This window comes from Pomacea canaliculata, linkage group LG6 (assembly GCF_003073045.1).
Source record: "Pomacea canaliculata isolate SZHN2017 linkage group LG6, ASM307304v1, whole genome shotgun sequence".
NCBI classification, from domain to species: domain Eukaryota; kingdom Metazoa; phylum Mollusca; class Gastropoda; order Architaenioglossa; family Ampullariidae; genus Pomacea; species Pomacea canaliculata.
The window spans coordinates 28,599,118-28,618,098 of record NC_037595.1 but is presented as its reverse complement, the minus strand read 5'-3'; the positions used below and the strand labels follow the sequence as shown (position 1 = coordinate 28,618,098).

The window sequence follows — 18,981 nt, the reverse complement described above, 5'->3', positions numbered from 1 at the left end:
GGCCGCTCTTACCCCTGCGCTAACGCGGTTCCCCAGAACAATGCCGCCAGCCACCTTTTCACCTTGTCGACAGGTGTTTCCACGTGAAAGAGAGTCCGTTCCGCACAAAGCTGGGGTCAAAATAAACCTCATGGTGTGTGTGCGCGGGGAGAGGGAGGAGGAGAGTTGAGGAAGACGGTTAAGGTGACCGTGAAAAGTGCTATTGGCAGCGGTGGGGCGGGAAGGTCGATGACGTAACACGTCAAGCGGTGTGGGGCAGGGCAGGGCCTCCCGTCACTGGCGTGTTGGCTGACAGGTCGGCTGGCAGGTTATGACGCCTGTGTCAGCAAGTTGACACGTGTCAGTGCGTGCAGCGGCGGGGGGCAAATACCATTCTTGTGCGATGCAAACGTAGGACCGTTGTTTGATCACGCGCCTCACGGTGCTAAGTTTGACAGGTAGCGGCTTGCTCTCAATTCTTTTTTTTTTTTTAATATTTTCTATCCCTTCATTCATGTAAGGCTTATAATCTACATTTGCCTTGTTTAAATCGTTTCCCACATTAGATCTTCATAGTAAACTTGGCGGTCCGGTGACGCAACGGTTAGCACCTGTCCTGGGTTCAGTTCTCGTCTCGGGCACGCTGTTCTTTCTCTGCATGTTGCATCTGTTTACAAGGTTGGCTGCCTTGCCGTGATATAACCTTTGATACTGGCTCGGTGTAAAACACCAACCCCGTCCCCTCTTTGGCATTGCAGTTCATATTCAGAGAAACTATTTGATGTGTAAAATCGTTTATACTTCAAGTTTGGAAGTTGGCGCGGTGGTAAAGTTTGAACATAGATGTGTATATGTGGACTGCTGTCTGTCTGCCAAGACCACCTCTTGCGAAGTTCTTCGTTATTAGTCTCGGCGAGCCTAAACAATGAATGTGACTAAACCGGAAGCTTTGTACACACCAGCCTAGTTTTAGCAGTTAACTGGAAAAAAAAGTCGTCAGCCAGCAGTCCAGAAATACAAGTTCGTGGTTTGAATCAGTTATTGTAGCAGAATTAATTGTCACAAGCTACGCATTTCTCGCTTCATCGGGTATTCATGGATTTATCTTTTATGAATAAGCTACTGTAATCCGAGTTAACGCTGTGAAATAAGTGTGGCATTATTCAAGGAAAGAACGGAGCCAGTCTCGCTGATTACCTGAGACCTGCACACGTGTAGAGGATGCTGGGAGTTTTCTTTCTGTTGGCGTTCCTGGGGCATGCCTGTCAGACCTATATTTTCAGTGATTTTGAAGAGGGGCGTCCACTTTGGTGCCCCTTAGTCAACAGTTTTGTTTGTGCTGCCTGTGTAGTGGGGAGAACTACAGGACATATTTCATTTGTTTTTCACCATCCAATCTTTGAGGCCACTACTTAAGATGGTGCTAAAACTTTGAAACGGAGTGGAGCAGTACAGTTGCGTGTCGTCAGCATGTGATTGATGAGAATTAAAGTGGAGGTTGGGTGCATGATGAAAGTGGTTTCCTGTACAGAGTTGTTTTTTTTTTTTTTATCCAGTCTTTATTCACCTAATTAGAAGTTTGCTCGGAAAATTGCATATGCTGTCGACAGTCACTACACAGAGTTCACTTGCGCACGATGAGAAAAACAAGGGCAGGCCATCTGCCGCGGCAGTGTACGTGTCTCCTGGCTGGGGAGGGTGTCGGATGCCAGAAGTGTGGGGTGGAACTAAAGAAAGTAGGTTTCCTGCAGTTGGGCTGACGTCACGGCATCGCGTGCAGGGTTGATTGGCGGGGTCACAACTGCAGCAATCTATTTTCTTTTCGCTGACTAGTATTGAGGTCGCTGAGATTGCGTCTTCTCACTCTCGGGGTTTGGTTTGTTTTTTTTGTTTGTTTTTTTTTTTTTGTGTGTGTGAAATGAATGCCTCCTCTGTGATAACTTCCTTAATATATCTCGACACCTGATTTGTCGCTGCTAAGTCCCTCTCTGTCGGCGCTGAACTCTGTTTTTAAGCACCTCAGTGACGCGCCATGGTCGAAAACGGTTTCACCATTGTCTGGAAGCTGACGTCATGGGCAAAAAAAAAAAAAAAAAAAATCAAAACTTGACCTCGTTCCGTTAACTGTCAAGGTCGCTTTCTTTCCGGGATAGGTTTCATTCATCCGACTGCCAAGTACGTGCGTTCTGAAACGGTTGTTTCCTTGTGCGCTGTTTGTTTGTTTTTTTAACCCATCCCCAACGATCGTCAAAAAACTGGTTGTGTGTCGGGTAGCGGGGTAGGAGGGGTTGACGGTGGTTGACGGAAAGGTAACGTTTATGTTACTGGTCGAGCCATTGCTGGTCTCCAGTCAGCAGCCATGTTGGGGTTGATAGCAGTACCATGGAGCGAGAACAAAGAAGCTGTGACCGTCGCTGACCGAGAAGAGAGAAATAGTTGCCAGGAAATGTCCGAGTCGGAGCCTGGCAGTCGCTGACAGACGTGAACTCTCACAGGTCATTGGTGTGGCGAGGCCGAGGCACGCATGCGCAAACTCTAATTCGCAAGCAGACGACACGTTGCCGTGGTTGCGTGAGCGTTCGTAACTCCTTTCCATTCCTAAACATTCCATAATTTCAAAGAGTACCGCTGATTAGAGGTCTAATGCGGACAACACTTTAGTGCAGATTTCAAGACACTTTTTTTTTATCCAGTTTCTGATTTTGTTGTTTGTATGATTGCGATCTGCAAGACTTCACTCTAGAACACGTCTTTCAAAACAGTCCAATGTTGAATATATTCACAAACAGCAACCATGAACCATGCATTTTAGTCGCAGAGAAACTTGAAAGACAGGCAGAACATTGCGACAAAAAGGAAAAATGTGTCAACCAGGAGGAAAAAAAATTACTTAAAATAAAATTGTACTGCACTTTGATTTAATCTTATTTATTTTAGTAGTAGAAATCTCTGGCTTAAGTTTCCCAAAACAACAGCAAGAATTTCTCACCTTGTTTTGATTGGCCCATTTTTCTTTACTTTTAAGTATAAAAATTATTTTATTTTCAAAATATTACCTTTTTGATTTACTGTTCATATATTCCATTCCCTTGCATTCTTCTTTCTTGCATGAAAGAACTCTTCAAGTAATTTTTTGCTCTTATCCTTAATTTTAAATTTAGATCTGGAGTACCATTGTCTGCTGTTTGTTAATGATTTACTTCTGGGTGTAAACATAGAAGCACACATGTGAAGTACAATTGATTTGGAGTGCATGCAAACTGAAGCTAAATGATGCCTTCATCAAAACTGGATATATATGATATAGCACAAGCTAGCAATGGTCTGCCTGAGGACTAGAGTTTCAACCAAACAATGTGTATGCCTAGCTCTTGCAATATCCATGCAGATAGTTCAGCTCTTGCCTGGTAAAGATGGGGAATAAAAATATGTCGGTTGAAAATGTGTGTGTGTGTAATGTGTGTCATGTTTCTGATTCGTTTAATTGTATGGAGGTTGTGGCTTCTTATAAAAACTTACTTAAAAGGAAAAATTAATTTTAATGTTTATGAAGAGTTTTTTTTAATTAATTACTTTGCCATATACCATATATTCAGAATTACTGTTGGTGTTTGATAGTACACCTGCACTGACTTTTCTCTTTTGTGTGTGTATTTCAGTACGAAATGGAGACTTCTTTGACTGCGGGGTGATGGACCAGCTCAGGCAGCAGTTGTGGGACATTGCACACAGGACACAGCTAGACCTTGGCAGTGGCAGCTCCCAACACCTCACATTCCACAGCTCTGTATGTCTGTCTTCTAACCTTTCAGCTTTTTTTAAACTGTAGTTTTAAATTATGTCAGTTATGAGGACTTCATCTCTCTGCTTAACAAGATTATATGTAAACCATATTAAACAAATGCAACATGGAGACTATTATCTAAAAGGAAACCTTGTTCATCGGTTACCAGTCCTGGTATGAAGGTAATCTTGGGCTGTTTTCTGTTGTGCTGTATCAGTTTTAGTCACATTTACCAGCTGTTTATATTGTTTTTGTCATAAACAGTTCATCCTCCATCTGACAAATCTGACCTGTTTAAGACACTGTCCCAGCTGTTCTAAGCAAAAAGTCAGGTCATTATGATGTAGCTATAAGAAATGGGCAGGCTTTCATCTGACAGCCAAACACAGCAGATTTACACGGAAATGCTTTGCTATAGGCATACATTTACACATCTATACTATAGGGAATTATTATTGCATCCATTATGGAGGTTGACCCTCCATAAAGTCTGGCACAATTCAGTTTTCTGTCTCAGCAGATTTAGTGCACTTGCTGTACTGCTACCATTACTGGTCATCAGACTTTCATTGTGTGATTTTCTGTGATAAACGAATAGGCTGCTTACAAAAGAACCCTGGTCAAATTTCAGGTTAATAGGTACCTGCAGAAACTGCGTGTGCAATCATGCATGAATAGATATGTCTATTAAGCGCCTAAGCACTAAGAGCATGCTCCTTAGGAGTGTGAGTACGTGCTTTACAAATTTTGCATTTATTATTATTGTGGATTCAGGGAGAAGAGAGTGTGAATTTGGGGATAGAGTTCAAAGATAAGTTAAGCCTTAAATACGCTGCATTCAGTCTTCTAAAAACAGATGTTTCTGTTTTTATTTTCTTACAAACTTTAAGCATCCTTTAAGCATTTGCATAAAAAAAGATATTAGTGTCCATATGCATGCACATATACAGATATTTTTAATGCACCCATTCCCTGTATTGTGTTTAATCTATTTTTGTTTTACTAGTGAACAAGAGCAGATCCATAGCTTTTAGAGACAGCTCAGCCATTTGATGATATCAAGAAAAAGATTTAGGCAATTTAGAGGAATTTTCTTGCAGGTGATTGCACGCAGGATGGACGAGTCAGGGAAAGTCAATGTGCTCCTTCACTGGCACCCAGAGGATGTGTATGTAAATGCACATGTTCTTAATTATACTTACTACTCATATGACAGACAAATGTGCTTGTTTAGATGTGTAGACATTGTGCATATACACATGTATGATTTTCTGTACAAATCAGAAGCTACTAGGATTCTCTTATTCTCCAATGTTTGATACACGTGAGTAATAGCTATTCACTTACAAGCTCATCTTGTCCTGTTATGCTTGTATACATGTATGCACACCTGTACTCTGTCTGTGCTCATACCCTACCATAGCTGTATTAAAAGCTATTTGATTCTTGGAAAACTGGTACTGCTGGCTCAAATGTTTGAATATAATCCTCAATATCTTTGAATAATTTGTTCCATAGCACAAGAGGCTGGTCTGTGATATTGACATCTTTTTTACAGATTGGATGATAGCTGGGTGCCGTTATCTCAGGTCAGTTCTCTTCGGCAGCGTGTCATTCCCATCTCCCAGCTACCTCCATCCTCTGTGGCCAACATTCATCCCACCGTCTACCGCCAACACCGCTTTCGTAAGCACAGGAGAAAATAGGAAAATATTCAACATGCATTCATCATCGTCATTGTCATCACCAGTATTGTTGTTGTTTCCTAATGTTATCTCATGCAGTACCAGGATTTGTGTGCAACTTTGCTACAGTGAAGCTTGTTTCTGCTGGAGTTGGAGTATTGGTAGACAACGGTGTCTTCACCCATTGGTCAAATCGGTATGCGTGCAGTGGCAAATTACCTGCACTGATCTAGGTAAAGACATGTATGGATGTTGTGTGCTCTAGGTTCCTTTATTCTGTTTAGTCCCTTTATGTGACAGAGGTGGATCAAAACCAGGCACAGAAATTGAAATAGAGCTAGAAGAGAGACATTCAACAAAAATGTGTGAGTTTTAATCTTGGTGTTTTCTGATTGTTGATGAAGAATTAGGTTGTTGAAAAACAAGGAGCGAAGCACAGCTACACACAAATGACAGCCATGAGTTATTCATATCTGTTCTTTCCCTAAGTTTTATTGTAGTTTTTTCTGTATCATTTCATTTTTATACTTTGCCTGTGATGGCACACCATGTTAATTATATTTAATATATTTGAAAGTTACAATCTGTAAACATTTATTTGGAATCCTGTTTCAGTTTTCAGCTTTTCAGTTGGTGTGGGGTTTTGATTTGTCTTGGAATTTGCTGTTGAGAGTGGGAAGGAATAATTTCAGTTAAAGTCAATTGTATGTTTAAAAGTCAGCAGTCACATTGAGATGTGACTTTGTGAGTGTAGGAAGGAGGAATGCATGCAGGCGTATGTTATAAGTAGGACCTGCATATTTGTGTTCCTTGTAATAAATGCCAGTGTGCCTAGAACATTTAGTCTAGATGGGCGTCTTGACTTTTTTTTTTAATTTTGAAATTGCAGCTTGCAAAATCTGTAAAGAGTTTCCCCTTACCCCCAGTCATGTTCAGCTCAGGTGTCTAGCCAGTGGAAGGCAACATACATTAAAGTTCTAAATGTTGAGAACAAAGGTGAAAAGTTACATCACAAATGAGTTGTTTGTGCAATATTTGCACATGCACAGTAGATGGCCCTCTAAGATGCTGACTGCCCATTCAAATATATATGTATATGTGTGGGGGGAGGGGGAGCATTATGTTCTTTTGTTCATGCACTTTAAACCAGTCACAGATCTGTTTTGTGATTGTGTGTTATAGTTGCAAAACTGTTTCTTATTTTCAGTTATCTTTTACCCTTTTCAGAATCCTTTTGCTTTATGCATGAGATGCATCTAGAACAAGTCTGCATTTAAAAAAAAGTTCTATGTTTTGCTGTTAATTCAGTCATATTCTAGAATGAGTAATTCTAAAATATGCACCCACCAGTTATAAATACCATAGGGTTTTGTCTTGCAGAAGATTCAGCTCTCGGCCATCAAGCCTCAGTCCAAGATATCTTTTTTTTAACCATGCTTCCTCTCTGTGGTACGATAGTTAAGTATTGTTGACATTTAACATCACTATACTCAGTCAAGCCCTTCTTTAGAACCAAGCTTTAATGAATCAAGGAAAATCCCTGTGTGTGTGTGTTTTCATGCATTCACATAGGTATGACATGAATCTTTGTGTACTGCACATTTGAAAGGAATCATGTGAAGTTACATATGTTTTTGTTTTTTTCTATCTCTGATAAAATGTTTCTGCTTACCAATTACAGTGTAACACATTTAATATTTCTTTAGTGATATGATGTAGATAATGGACCGGTCCACTAGGTCTCAATATGTGTAATATGTGTAAATTGCCTCCAATACTCTGCCATATGCAGGATAATGTTCTGAGTTATAGTCTTGCAGTTGGCAAAGAGTTTTGTCCATTTTCCTTCTGGATCCTTGTTCTGCCTGTGGTGAACTAAAATATGTCTGAATTCATATCTTCAGACAGGAAAGTCAAGCTGCTCCATGAAGTCGTACACAAAAGGAATAAGGCTGTGAACACAACTCATTCCTGTGCAGGGATATTTTGTTTTTTGCTTCTCCTCATTCTAGGAGAGAGATTTTCGTAATTTGTTAATATCCAGCAGGAGCATAGGAACCAGGAGGACAAGGGGAGCCACCTCCTCAGAAAAGATACTGAGATGACAAGAATGAGAGTGTCGTTCACAGTCAGCAGGGAGTTTGCCCACTCTCACCCCCCCCCAAAAAAAAAGCCAAGCATTGTCCTACGCCACTGCCCAGTGGTCACTGAACTAGAAGGAGAAATGTTGTTGTTTATCCTTTTAATTAAAACTTTGGCCTCACTTTGTACCCAGATGAAATTTTCAACATTGTTTCCCGTAGATGAGAGTTAAGTATGAAATGCTGATTTGGCACAATAAATTACATTTCATCAGTGGCTACTGGCCATTTCTGGAGTGGATAAACTGCAGCTATCAAGTCCCATAAAGACTTTTTCAAATGAAAAGAAAATATGTTTTTGAGATGTCAGGGAAGTCACGGTGATCACTTCTGGAGAGAAAGGCATAATCACGGATGCCAAAAACTTGACGCTGACATACTGCGTTGAAATTTAAGAGAGCAGAAGAATTGGCTCAGTCTTGGAGAACAATATAATCACAGATTCCAAAGGGCTGCTGATGGTGAACAGTGACCCACAAAGCCATCTTTGTTTGCCTTCCAGTATGGAACTCATTCTAAAATGTTGCATTATAGACATTGTTTAAATACACCCCACCCCCAATGCCTGACTCCTGAAAAAAAGAATCGCATAAGGATGGAATTGATAATTATTTTTGTTAGATGTTGTTAGATATAGACATGTTTGCTAAGATCTTAGTTTAATTATTTTTGTATTTGGTTTTGTGTGATCCTGGATTTTGAATGAGCAAAGAAATAAAATACTGAGCATCTGAGTGAGGAGTTTTTGCAACACTTTTTATTTGCTTATGAAAGGGGAGGAATTGTTTTTAAATTTGAATTGGTATATGCAGGTTTGATGGTTGAAAAAAAAGCATTACATACAACATATGCACTGGTTATTTATATGAACTTGACTTCAGATCTTGTTCAAGCATTAAATGTTGATTTTCAAAGACTGCTTGTGTGACTGGAGATATGCATACAATAATGTGCAAATGGCATGTACACCTTGTACAGAAAATACGATACCAAGCATGTGCCCTGTTGACATTCCACCCATGCCCACCGAGGAATTTTTACATCAAAGACCTTTTCCTCACCTGAAAAATCTGCTCAAGTGCCGACAGCAGTTATACAGTGGATCCTGTTATACAGTGTTTTGCTGAGAGGCAGGTATAATCTCGTGCCAGTAACATTTGTTGTATAAGAAGTTCTTGTACAAGCATATCGTCAGTCATGTTCAGTCTGAGTGGTTTCCAGCACACAACAACAAAGTCTTGATTGGGTTTTTCCATTCATGATGCTGCAGTCATTGATACAGAAATATATAAATGGAAAATTCAAGACAAAATGCAGAACTTGTCATCTTTTCCTAATAACAAATAACCACTGAATAATGTTTTGTCTTTAAAAAAAAAAGATTATAGATGATGTGGCTCTTCCCATTTTGGATGTGTCCACCACTCCAGATCAAATACCATTTACGCCTGAAACCTATGAAAGATAAATGCCTTTTTCTGGTAAAAGAATGGAATATGGGATACTTTAAAGTAAAAGAACAAAATTGTATATTTGAAAAAAATTAGAGCAGATAAAAGTCTAGCCTGTGATGCTTGCAGTATCTACATCAAAGCTTAAGTGCTATTGTAAAATTTATTTTGCCTTGAACTGGCAGATGAACAAAACGTCAAGTTGTTACGGAAACCTAGGCAGGGTGAACATGGCAGATAAATGCTGTGGTGACAGTAAAAGATTTACTTACATGCCTGTTATTGTTTGAATGTTGTCAGAAATTCATGTAACATCCCAGTTACCAATAAGAATGACCATTTTATTATGCGACATTAAAAATGGCAGAACAGGTTTTTTTCTGTCCACCATCTTTGTGTATTATTGACATCTTTAAAAATCTTTCTTCCCCCTTCTGTCCACTTTTTTAAATATTGTGCCTTGAGAAGATTGGCTAAATATTGTCACACCATCCGCAAAAGTGATCTAAGAGGGGGTCATCTTACGATGAATGAATAGATATATCTACACAAAGCATATTTATTACTTGGTCAAGTGTGCATGGTGCACACTACGCTGTACATGTCTGCCCAAGAAATACTGCTTTAACAAGAGGAAGGGAAGTGTGTGGACTAAAGTGACAGTGCGTTTATTTGGTTGAGTTGCTATGCCTGGATCTTTGATTTTATTGAGAATGATGGTCCTTTCAGGAAAATAATAAATTATTTAATTTTAAATGCTTTCTTGTGGTTTAGCATTGATTTCCACAACTTAGCTTCATATTATTCATTATTTCATTTGCAAGCATACTTAATCCTTACCTATGACCCTGCCTATTATATTCCTTCCTTGTTTTTCTCTTTAATTTTACATTCTGTTGGGGTTTTATTAGTGTCTTTTTATGGGTGGGAGAAGGTGGGTGATGGGGTTAGGGGATCTCCTTTCTCTTTTTTTTTTTTCCCTATCCTTATGCAGTCGAAGAAGGCCACCCTATAATCATAATTTTAAAATCATTAATATTGAAATACTCGGAGATTGACCCAGAAATATGGTTGTCCTCTGCTAACACTGCTAATGGCAAGTTCTGTTGCAGGATTTCACTCATAATAAGATGCATAATTTCCACTTAACATATAGTGAGTTTCTTTTTCTTTTCTTCTTTTTTTAATATGTCAGACCTTATGCAAGCTGAAACTTTCAGAATACTGTGTTACTTGTTATTGTTGCCAAAATGATGCCTGGTTCGTCTGTATTTTTTTTCTCAGTATCAGACAAATAAGAGGATGTAGAACATTGTTAGAATAATGACTGTAGTCACTTTTTTTCCCTGATGGCCAAGATTTCTGAAGTCTTGAAGGGTGTAATTTTCAGTTCTGGAATATTTTTGCATGATTTTAGGATGTTGTCCTTATTACACAGCATCTTAATAATAGTTTTTTACTTTGCAACAGAGCACATAGACAAAAATTCCTATAATGTTTCCTTTGTTTTTATATCATTTATTGTAAACTACTTGCTCATAGATTTTTCCTTGACTGCAGACTCATTATCATCTTTTACCCCAAATATGTTTTCCTTCTCTAGGTAATACTGGGTATCCCCTCTTAATTTCTTAAAAAAGATTTTTTTTTTTTTTTTGTTTAATGACGTGCTTCAGTGAGGTTAGATTTCGGTGGCAGATGTGTCCAGTCGTATCATCCAAGAACACTGTAAAATGGAGAATTTTTTGGAGAAGAGTTTAAGGTGCTGAACTGGTCTCATGCAGGAACCAAAATAAAATTGTTCACTAGGCAAGGCTCTTTGCATTTCTTTTTTGCTGGGACCAGTGATGACTGCATGCAATCCTTGTGTGCCTGACCTTTGAACTATGGTGTACATCTGGTGCCAGTCAGCATACTTGGCCATTTTTGGTGGTCACAATCTCAGGACCCATTCTTGAAAGGCTTTCTTTTCTGCAGATGAGAAAGGGAAAATGTGTGTGAGAGGAAACATTTTGAGGAAAAAGGGAAATGGGTGTAATTTTCTTTGATTGTGTAGGATATTTTAATGTTTTCAAACAATGGTAACCATCATGCCTTGAATGTTCACATGTTCTCTCTCCCCACCACCCTCTCTCTGCTCCCTCCCTCCATTTTCTCTTTGACATCTTTTGATTCAGTGTTGTGTGCAATGATGCCAATATAAAATGGCAAGTGTCACATGTATATTTTTACTCTGCATCATAAAAATGATTTGAAGTTGTAAGAATGAATCTGCCTCTATTAATAATTCTCCACATAAGTATATGTGGCAGAAACATAATTTTCACACACACTGTTTTGTGTGGCTGTAATTTAAAAGTGTGATGGCCTTTGTGAATAGTTATTCTCAGCATATTTCCATCATTCTAACATCTGAATTTCTTTCTTTTTTTTATTTTGTCCCCACCTCAGTCTGTGACTGCCTTCATGTCTGCACCTCGAGTTCATTTAAAATATAAATCCATTGCAAGCCTTTTTTCTTCATTTCATGCCATATATTCGACAGTGTTTGATGTGTATATTCAGTGTGTTTTGTTGTGTATCTTTTTGATTATGTATTTGTGCTGAGAGAGATGTTGCTGCTGTTTGCAATGATTTGACCTACAGATATTTTAAATGAAGCAGTGCAACCTTCGCCGATCTCATTTCTGTTACTTAGATTTCTGAAAGCAAACATGTCATTAACTTCTGGTCAGCTAGCTTTGGGTGGCAAAGATAAGAAAAGGAGCCTTAACCATGCAGCTGCAAGGAACAAAAGATGTTTCTGAAATAGTCTTTTTCTTAGAATCAAACGTGATTTTCCATTAATTAGATGTTATGTGGAGAGAAAGTGAGAATGTATGTTTGTCGGTGTGTATGCACACCTGAATGTTTGGATATATGTCAGACCAGACAACCACAATGTAGTTGGGAGCATTGCTACAGTCATTTCTGCTGAAACAAAGATAGTGTTTTTCAGAATTTCAAAATTTAATCATTTGTTCTGGATGCAAGTAGCTCTGGTCTTACAGTAACGTGCACTTGGCTATCTGAACTTTAGGGTTGCTTTTAATGGTCCACAGTCTGCATTAAGTTTTCTGTACAAAGGCTTTGCAAGAATAGTCACTGTGCCGGCAAGGGTTGTGTCTAGGAAGGCTTGGTGCAAACTGTGGAGCAGAAAAAGTGACCAGTCAAAATGTTCTATGTAAAAATGGACTATTGTTAAATTGTCTTTCATAATTCTTGGATCACTGGAATCTATATTCATTTACACACCCCTCCACACCACCCAAAACTTGAGTGGCAGATGTGATTGCAGAAGTTGGCATGTTTGCATTATTAAACAGACTTCCAGAGCTTCAACTTTTTTTTCTTCCTCAAGTCCCTTTCTTTTGCCCATACTGTTAGCTGGTCACTACTTTCAAAAGTCAAGAGTGCCCACGTTTTCAAGTTGATAAGGCAGTGTAGCCTGCACCAGTTTGGGTTTTTTTTGTGGGTGGGAGGGGTATGTTTGTATTTGGGTGGATAGCTGTTGAGCCATAAAATCTCTTTATTCAGGTTTTCTCTGCCTGTCAGTGCAGTGCAGCACTTAAACTTGGCCAACACATCTGTTTGACAAATTTGTGTAGTGATCATTGTTTTTTTCTATTTGGAAAAAATGTACATGACATAATAAAAAAAACAGACTTTGTATTGCTGTAAAGAAAGCTTGAACACATTGTGCAGTGTTGGAATGTGTATTGAAGTGTACATATATATATATGCAATCCAGAGGTCAGTTTCAGACATGAATAAAGAAAATTGTTTATTACTGGCTCTTGCAGATAATTGCCTTTAGTCGAAACATGTTTGATATCATCACATTGAAAGTGTGGTCTTATTATGCAGGAGAGTGGAGATCTGTGTACACTTTTATAGTTCATTTTGTAGACACATTTCTTTGAGACCCAGCTTGAAAGGGAAAGTTTATGACGCTTTATTTTTATCATGACAGCGACATGCACTAGTTTTCTTATCGTAAGCATTAGACAAATGCTGCAAATGTGTTACTGAAACTTTGTAAACTATGAGAGTAAAAAGCTTTACCTTGGATCAAAATCTAGTGCCATTAACAAAAATAAATGTTGAAGCATCTAGCACTTTCCTGGAAATCGTTTCAGATATGCCAACTTTCTGCACTCTGTGTACAGGGTAAGCAGATTGCAACTCGGATGTTCACTGTGAATGCTGTTGTACCACTTTTGCACAACACTTTAGGCCTTGCCTTTATACTAGAGTGATTTTCAGCCTCTGAACAATAATACATGTAATGGCTGGATATCTTTTAGCCATAAATATGGTTAATTAGCCAAACAGTCATTTCCATGCAACTTAAAAGGTTATAATTTGCAATTTGCTGTGTCAGTGATAATATAAGAGAATCTGTATTGCAATTAAGAAACAACTTTTTTCATTGTTTGACACAGAGGGTGCCCTATCCACTTTCCCTCTTTGTTTTGCATTTTTTATTTCTTTTTCTTTTTTCTTTTTTTTAAGAGAAATGTTTTTGCAATGCTTTCTGCAGCTAGCCAATGCCCATAGTACACCTCAATTTTTCTTGATGAAAACTTTGGATGGATTTTATAATGCAAATTATTTTGTATGGTAGAGATATAGTTTATGATGTAAATATGAAAAACTAGCATATTTGTGAACATTCATTTGTTCACATTTTATACAGCTCATTCTTGATCATTTATAAAAGGTTATTTTTACTTTTGCACAAAGGAGGTGCTTTGAAGATCTTTAAAGCAAAAAACAATACTTTTTTTCTCTTTTCTTTGCTACTGAATTTGTTTCAGGCACCCTTGATTTAAACCAGTTGGCCTGATCAGAGTATATCAGCCAGTTGTGGTGTAGACATTGTCAAGAAAGATAATGGCTCATTTCCAAATGGACTGTGTATTTGATCAAATGTTGTTGTCACGTGAAGTGTAGTGCACGGATTGGGTTTTTGTTAAATGACTTCAAATAAGAGGTCATTGTGTTTTGCGTGATTTTGACCATTCTTTAAGCTCAGAATCTAAGTTGAGTGTTCATGGGTCTACATGTATTTATAGAGCAGAATGGAGAGATTTTAAAGGAGGGAAAAAATGAACGAGCAGCTGTATGTTTTACCACCATTACTTGTGTGCAACATGTGGCCGCCTGTTTTTTATGATTAGGGAGGTTACTGATACTGACTAGATATCAGTTTTGCCTTCCATAATCTCTTGTTCTCCCCTCCTTCCAAATTCTGAAACATTTTAATACTGCCCACCACAAGAGGGCTTTTTAAAAATGTCCCAAACTTATGGGACACACTTTTATTTGTAACCAATTTTCTTGTGGAATTTGGAAGTTTGTGGGTTTAAAAAAATACAAAAACAAGAAAACCTTCAAAAATAAATACAGTAGCACCAAACAAAAGATTTGTTAAAAAATCTTTTTCAGTGGGACTGAAATATCTTGCTTGTAAAGTGAATGTGATGTAATTAAACCTGTAAGCCAAGATTTGTCATGCCCATTGCTGTATCCTGCATGTCTGAATGACCATTTGCAAACCATATTTATGACCAAATGCCCAAAGATATGGACTTGGAAAGTGTGCCCTTCAAAATGCTTTGGCCAACGTTAGTCCATTTTCTCCATTATACGGGTATATTGTCAGCAAAATCCTCGTTATCATCATTGCTGCAAACATAACATAATCATATGCCTGAAAAAGAGGAGGAATAACAGATATCTTTTTCACACCCCCTTTTTTTTTTTGACAATTAATTTATAAGACCCAACATGAAACTCAATGGAAATGATGTAGTGAGGTATTCTGCATTGTGTAGCTAGTTTTGTATGATACAAGACAATATTAATTCTGGTTATAAATAAAAACTTTCCCTTTATTATCTGTTGTGAGATAACTGTGTTGAGATGTCTGTGAGTGATTTTTGTTTTGTCTAATATTTAAGTCACTCCAGTTCTTCAAGAATCTCTCATCAGGTATATTATCTTTTCTGTTAAGCATTAAAATAAACAATAGCTAGAAGTGTAATAAATGTAAATATTTCCCTGTAGATAGGGACCCAGTGTTTCAAAAGTACATGTAAACTATTGCATTTCAATATTTCAAAATTCCACAATGTAAATTTCAATAAAAATTAATTTATCACCTATTTTTTTTTAAGAGTTCAATCAAACAACCAATCATAATTGCACTGTTATACTTTTCATCTGTAAGTGCTCTTTTATATTCAACACATCTTGATAGTTACATCATCCAGTATGATCCAGTGATATATCAATGCTAAATGATTTGTGTGCGAGAAGCTATGAAAAGCATAATTTTTGTTCTGGTAACTTCATGCTGTATATATATTGACAACATTGATAATAATCCATTTAAAACAAATGTAAAAAAGAATTGAAAAAATATTTGAATAAAAGTATATTACACACCTCCAAATAGGTGTCAAAGGCTGTGAAATAGGGAGCAAACAGTTAAAACCATGCTCTTGTGAATTCCAAAAGAGATGCCTGTCAGAGTAAGTTGCGGTTATGACAGTACAGTCCCTGCCTGGCAAGACGGAAAATCTCATGTCAGAAAATCCTGAGAGGCTGCACGTTTGCTCATTTTCTGATGATTCTCAGGCCTGGCCATAGACTTCATCAGCAAACACTTCACCCAAGTGGTGCTACTTCAGTGTTACCGCTCACTGTGGTTTACTCCCTTAGCCAAGACAGTACCAGGGTGTGGCCTGTGGAGCCAGCAGTAAGAGTTGGACTTTGACTGTAGGCCTATACAGAGGGGGCTGCTGACAGGGCACTAAAGGTTCTTCCCCAAGCCATCTACCCTATGATCTGATTTGTAGGTGGCTGTCAGCTAAAATAAAAATCTGTGGGCATATTAAAAATGGCTGTCCTTGGAAATATTAAACAAAATAGTATTGCCCACATTTTCTACCAAGTTCATGGAAAGACACTGCCTTTCTTTCCTGTTAAACCTGTCTGCTTGTTCAACTTATCCTCCAGTTGCTTTACATGCTCTTCCTAATCTCTATAGTAATTTCTGAACAAAAAAAGAAAAGGTGGATTATCATTCCATCTTAAAATATTTAATGAATATAAATATATGGGCATAAACAGAGGTGGAGGGAGTAAACAGCGTGTAAATGTAGCATGCAGTGTTACAGCTGAAGTAATAGCCTGCATTTGCTTTATTCTTCCACAGCTGATTCTACTTGACCCTTGACCACCCTACACAATTTCTCAAGAGTGCAGGATTCAGTTTTAAAGTAGTATCAGTGGTGAATGCACAGGCACACAATTATCATCCTTCAGCTTTCAAACTGAACTGAAACTGTATTACTTCGGTTGTTTACTTTTCGCGGCTCAATTCCATGTGTGCTGAGACATAATGACACACCATCTAAGACTGGCCAGATGTATACAGTATCGGATTACGTTTGAAGTCTTGCCATTTCCCCAAGCAGATGGCTGCAGCAGTTTTCATTGGACCGGCTGGAAACCACATGTTGCTCTCTCATCTGTTTGATGTTGTTCCCATCTGTCTGATAAGTTGAACACTTATTACTTGGGAATGGATTTTGTTTTTGTACGATAAAGGTGGATCTATGACCTTATGACCGAAGGGCAGCTTTCTAGTAGTGGTTGTATCCTCTTCCTCACCATTAATCCTCTACAGAGTGAGGTACCCACTCCACAGCTAGATCAACTAGTGGAAGTGTGATATGTCACATGGATGCCAAAAATGAGTGTTGTGTGTGTGCCACCAAGGTTTTCACTCAAATCGCTAAGCTAATCAAATCGCTGATGTCCTGAAAATGGCCAAAAAAAAAAACAGTCTTTTTGCTGAGTTGGAAGAATAGAGAACGGCTTTAGGTCTGGCCAAGCTGTTGTTGCGGCCCTATGCTCTTTGAGGAGAGTAACAAGGACTAAACTAAACTTGGGTCTGGCCAGTATTATTTTCTTATCTCACCGAATCCTTCTGTAGCGAGGGTCATCAAAGTGCTGAGCATGCAGTGCTTCACAGTGAATAGAATTTGTCCTTTCTTTCAACTTGAAATGGATATAAACTTTTGAGGAAAACAACTAAACTTCCAAACAAGTATGATAATGTTGTTTAACGTGTTCACTTAATAAGCATTAACTGCAGAACTTTTTAATTTGCACTAGGTCAGTTTTGATTTAGGGGTCTGTATTTTGCAAACATATAGAAAAAGAGATTTTATGTTTCCAAATTGACAAAACTATAAGAATTGACAAATTTTACTTTGATGATTATAATTAAGTGCTAACAAATGACTGCATATGCCCTGCAACCCATTTTGTAGCAGACAGTAAGTAATGTTTATAAAACTTTTTCTTGAAATACCATCCACAGGTCTGACTGAGCTGTATCCAACTTGTTCTTTTACATCACTTGACATAACATTTCTACAGCCATGTACCCAACATTAGGTCAGCACTATACCCATGCTTTCCTTTTTTCTCAGATTGAATCCAAGAGGTTTGTTCCCTGTCATCATCCCCAACCGTATTCACAATCCATACCCATTGCAATATACTCTCTCTCAACACTATTCAGAATGTATTAATTCTTCAGCACAGATTCCATCGCTCAGAAATAACACAGAACATACTGATCAGTTTAAAACAAAACATTCTCTGATTTATCAGTAAAATTAAGCTTTAACTTTATCTTTTAAAGCAAAAAAAGGCACAGAGAGACAAACATTTTCTCTTTAGTTCTTTGTTGTTAGCTAGAACATTCTCAGTGTGGTCAAATGACTTGGAATATCTAAATTTCACTTTGTCTTTCATGCACAGTTTAGACATTACATATTTGTGTATACTTTCAGGTCACATAACATATGCCCACCATTTGAGTAAAAATATATAGCAAGCATGGCAAATAAGTGGGTTTTTTCTTGTACACTTGCAATTCTGCCAGGATGTCAACCTAATATTTCAAATGTGATTTAAAGTATGCATATGTACAAACACACAAAATGCATACCATATAACATACTTGTATGCACATTCATACATATTCACATGCATCACACACAAACACACACACACAAAATTGTGTTACAGTTTTCATTTAGAAAGATAAAAGCTGTACAATGTGATTTTCTGGCATGACACAGATTTCAAACAAAAACAAGATATATTATATATATAATTTTTCCATTATATCAACATTTAAGGCACACTATATTTGTAGATTAACAATGAAATGTGGGGGGAAAAGGATGAAATGTTTGAACAGGCAAGCTTCAGATCTGAAGTCAATTGTCCTTCAGAGCTTTAAAAGCAGAAAAAAGAAACCAGGAATTGAGCAACTTCTGAAACACATTACTTCAGCTACATTATATTATTCATGTCTTCTAAAAGCACCAGATTAGTATAGAACATAACTGCCTTTACAGAAAGTTACTAGACAGCAAGAAAAAGGCAACTCACATGCTTAACACAAAACCACTTTTTAGGCAAGACTGCTGTTGCAACTTAACATACACCTGGACATCAAAGCTTATGAAATTATAAAAAACATTCTAAGCTTGGTATGGTATAATTAATCTGCATCAACTTTCAGTTAAATTGACTTCAGCTAGGTATTACTCTCGTGGATGGTTGGTTATTTGAGTTTTACACCATTTTAAAAGGTTGGTACTCTCATGGAGTACCTCAGGCAAAAACAAAAGGATGAAGACAAATTCTCAATGAATCTTGTTGCACACCCTTTAAAAAAAAAAAAGACTAAGCATCTGGTTTCTCCTTTCCAAACACCCAAAGTAATTAATACTATTTCTCTGCAGTATACTTCATTTATATACTATACTTGTCTCAAAACATAAAAGACAAAGTAATGCTCAAATGCT

At 37.8% G+C, this 18,981-nt stretch overlaps 1 protein-coding gene across 1 annotated transcript in view; it reads left to right on the top strand.

Annotated features, from left to right (window-relative positions):
- The window catches only part of LOC112566315 (zinc finger protein jing-like), a 59,951-nt gene extending 44,969 nt beyond the window's left edge, over window positions 1-14,982 (top strand). Inside the window, 3 exon segments of the mRNA XM_025242411.1 lie at window positions 3,639-3,766; window positions 4,864-4,931; window positions 5,322-14,982. Coding sequence (XP_025098196.1) covers window positions 3,639-3,766; window positions 4,864-4,931; window positions 5,322-5,469 — 344 coding nt within the window. The 3' untranslated portion in view covers window positions 5,470-14,982.
- The last annotated feature ends 3,999 nt before the right edge of the window (window positions 14,983-18,981 follow it).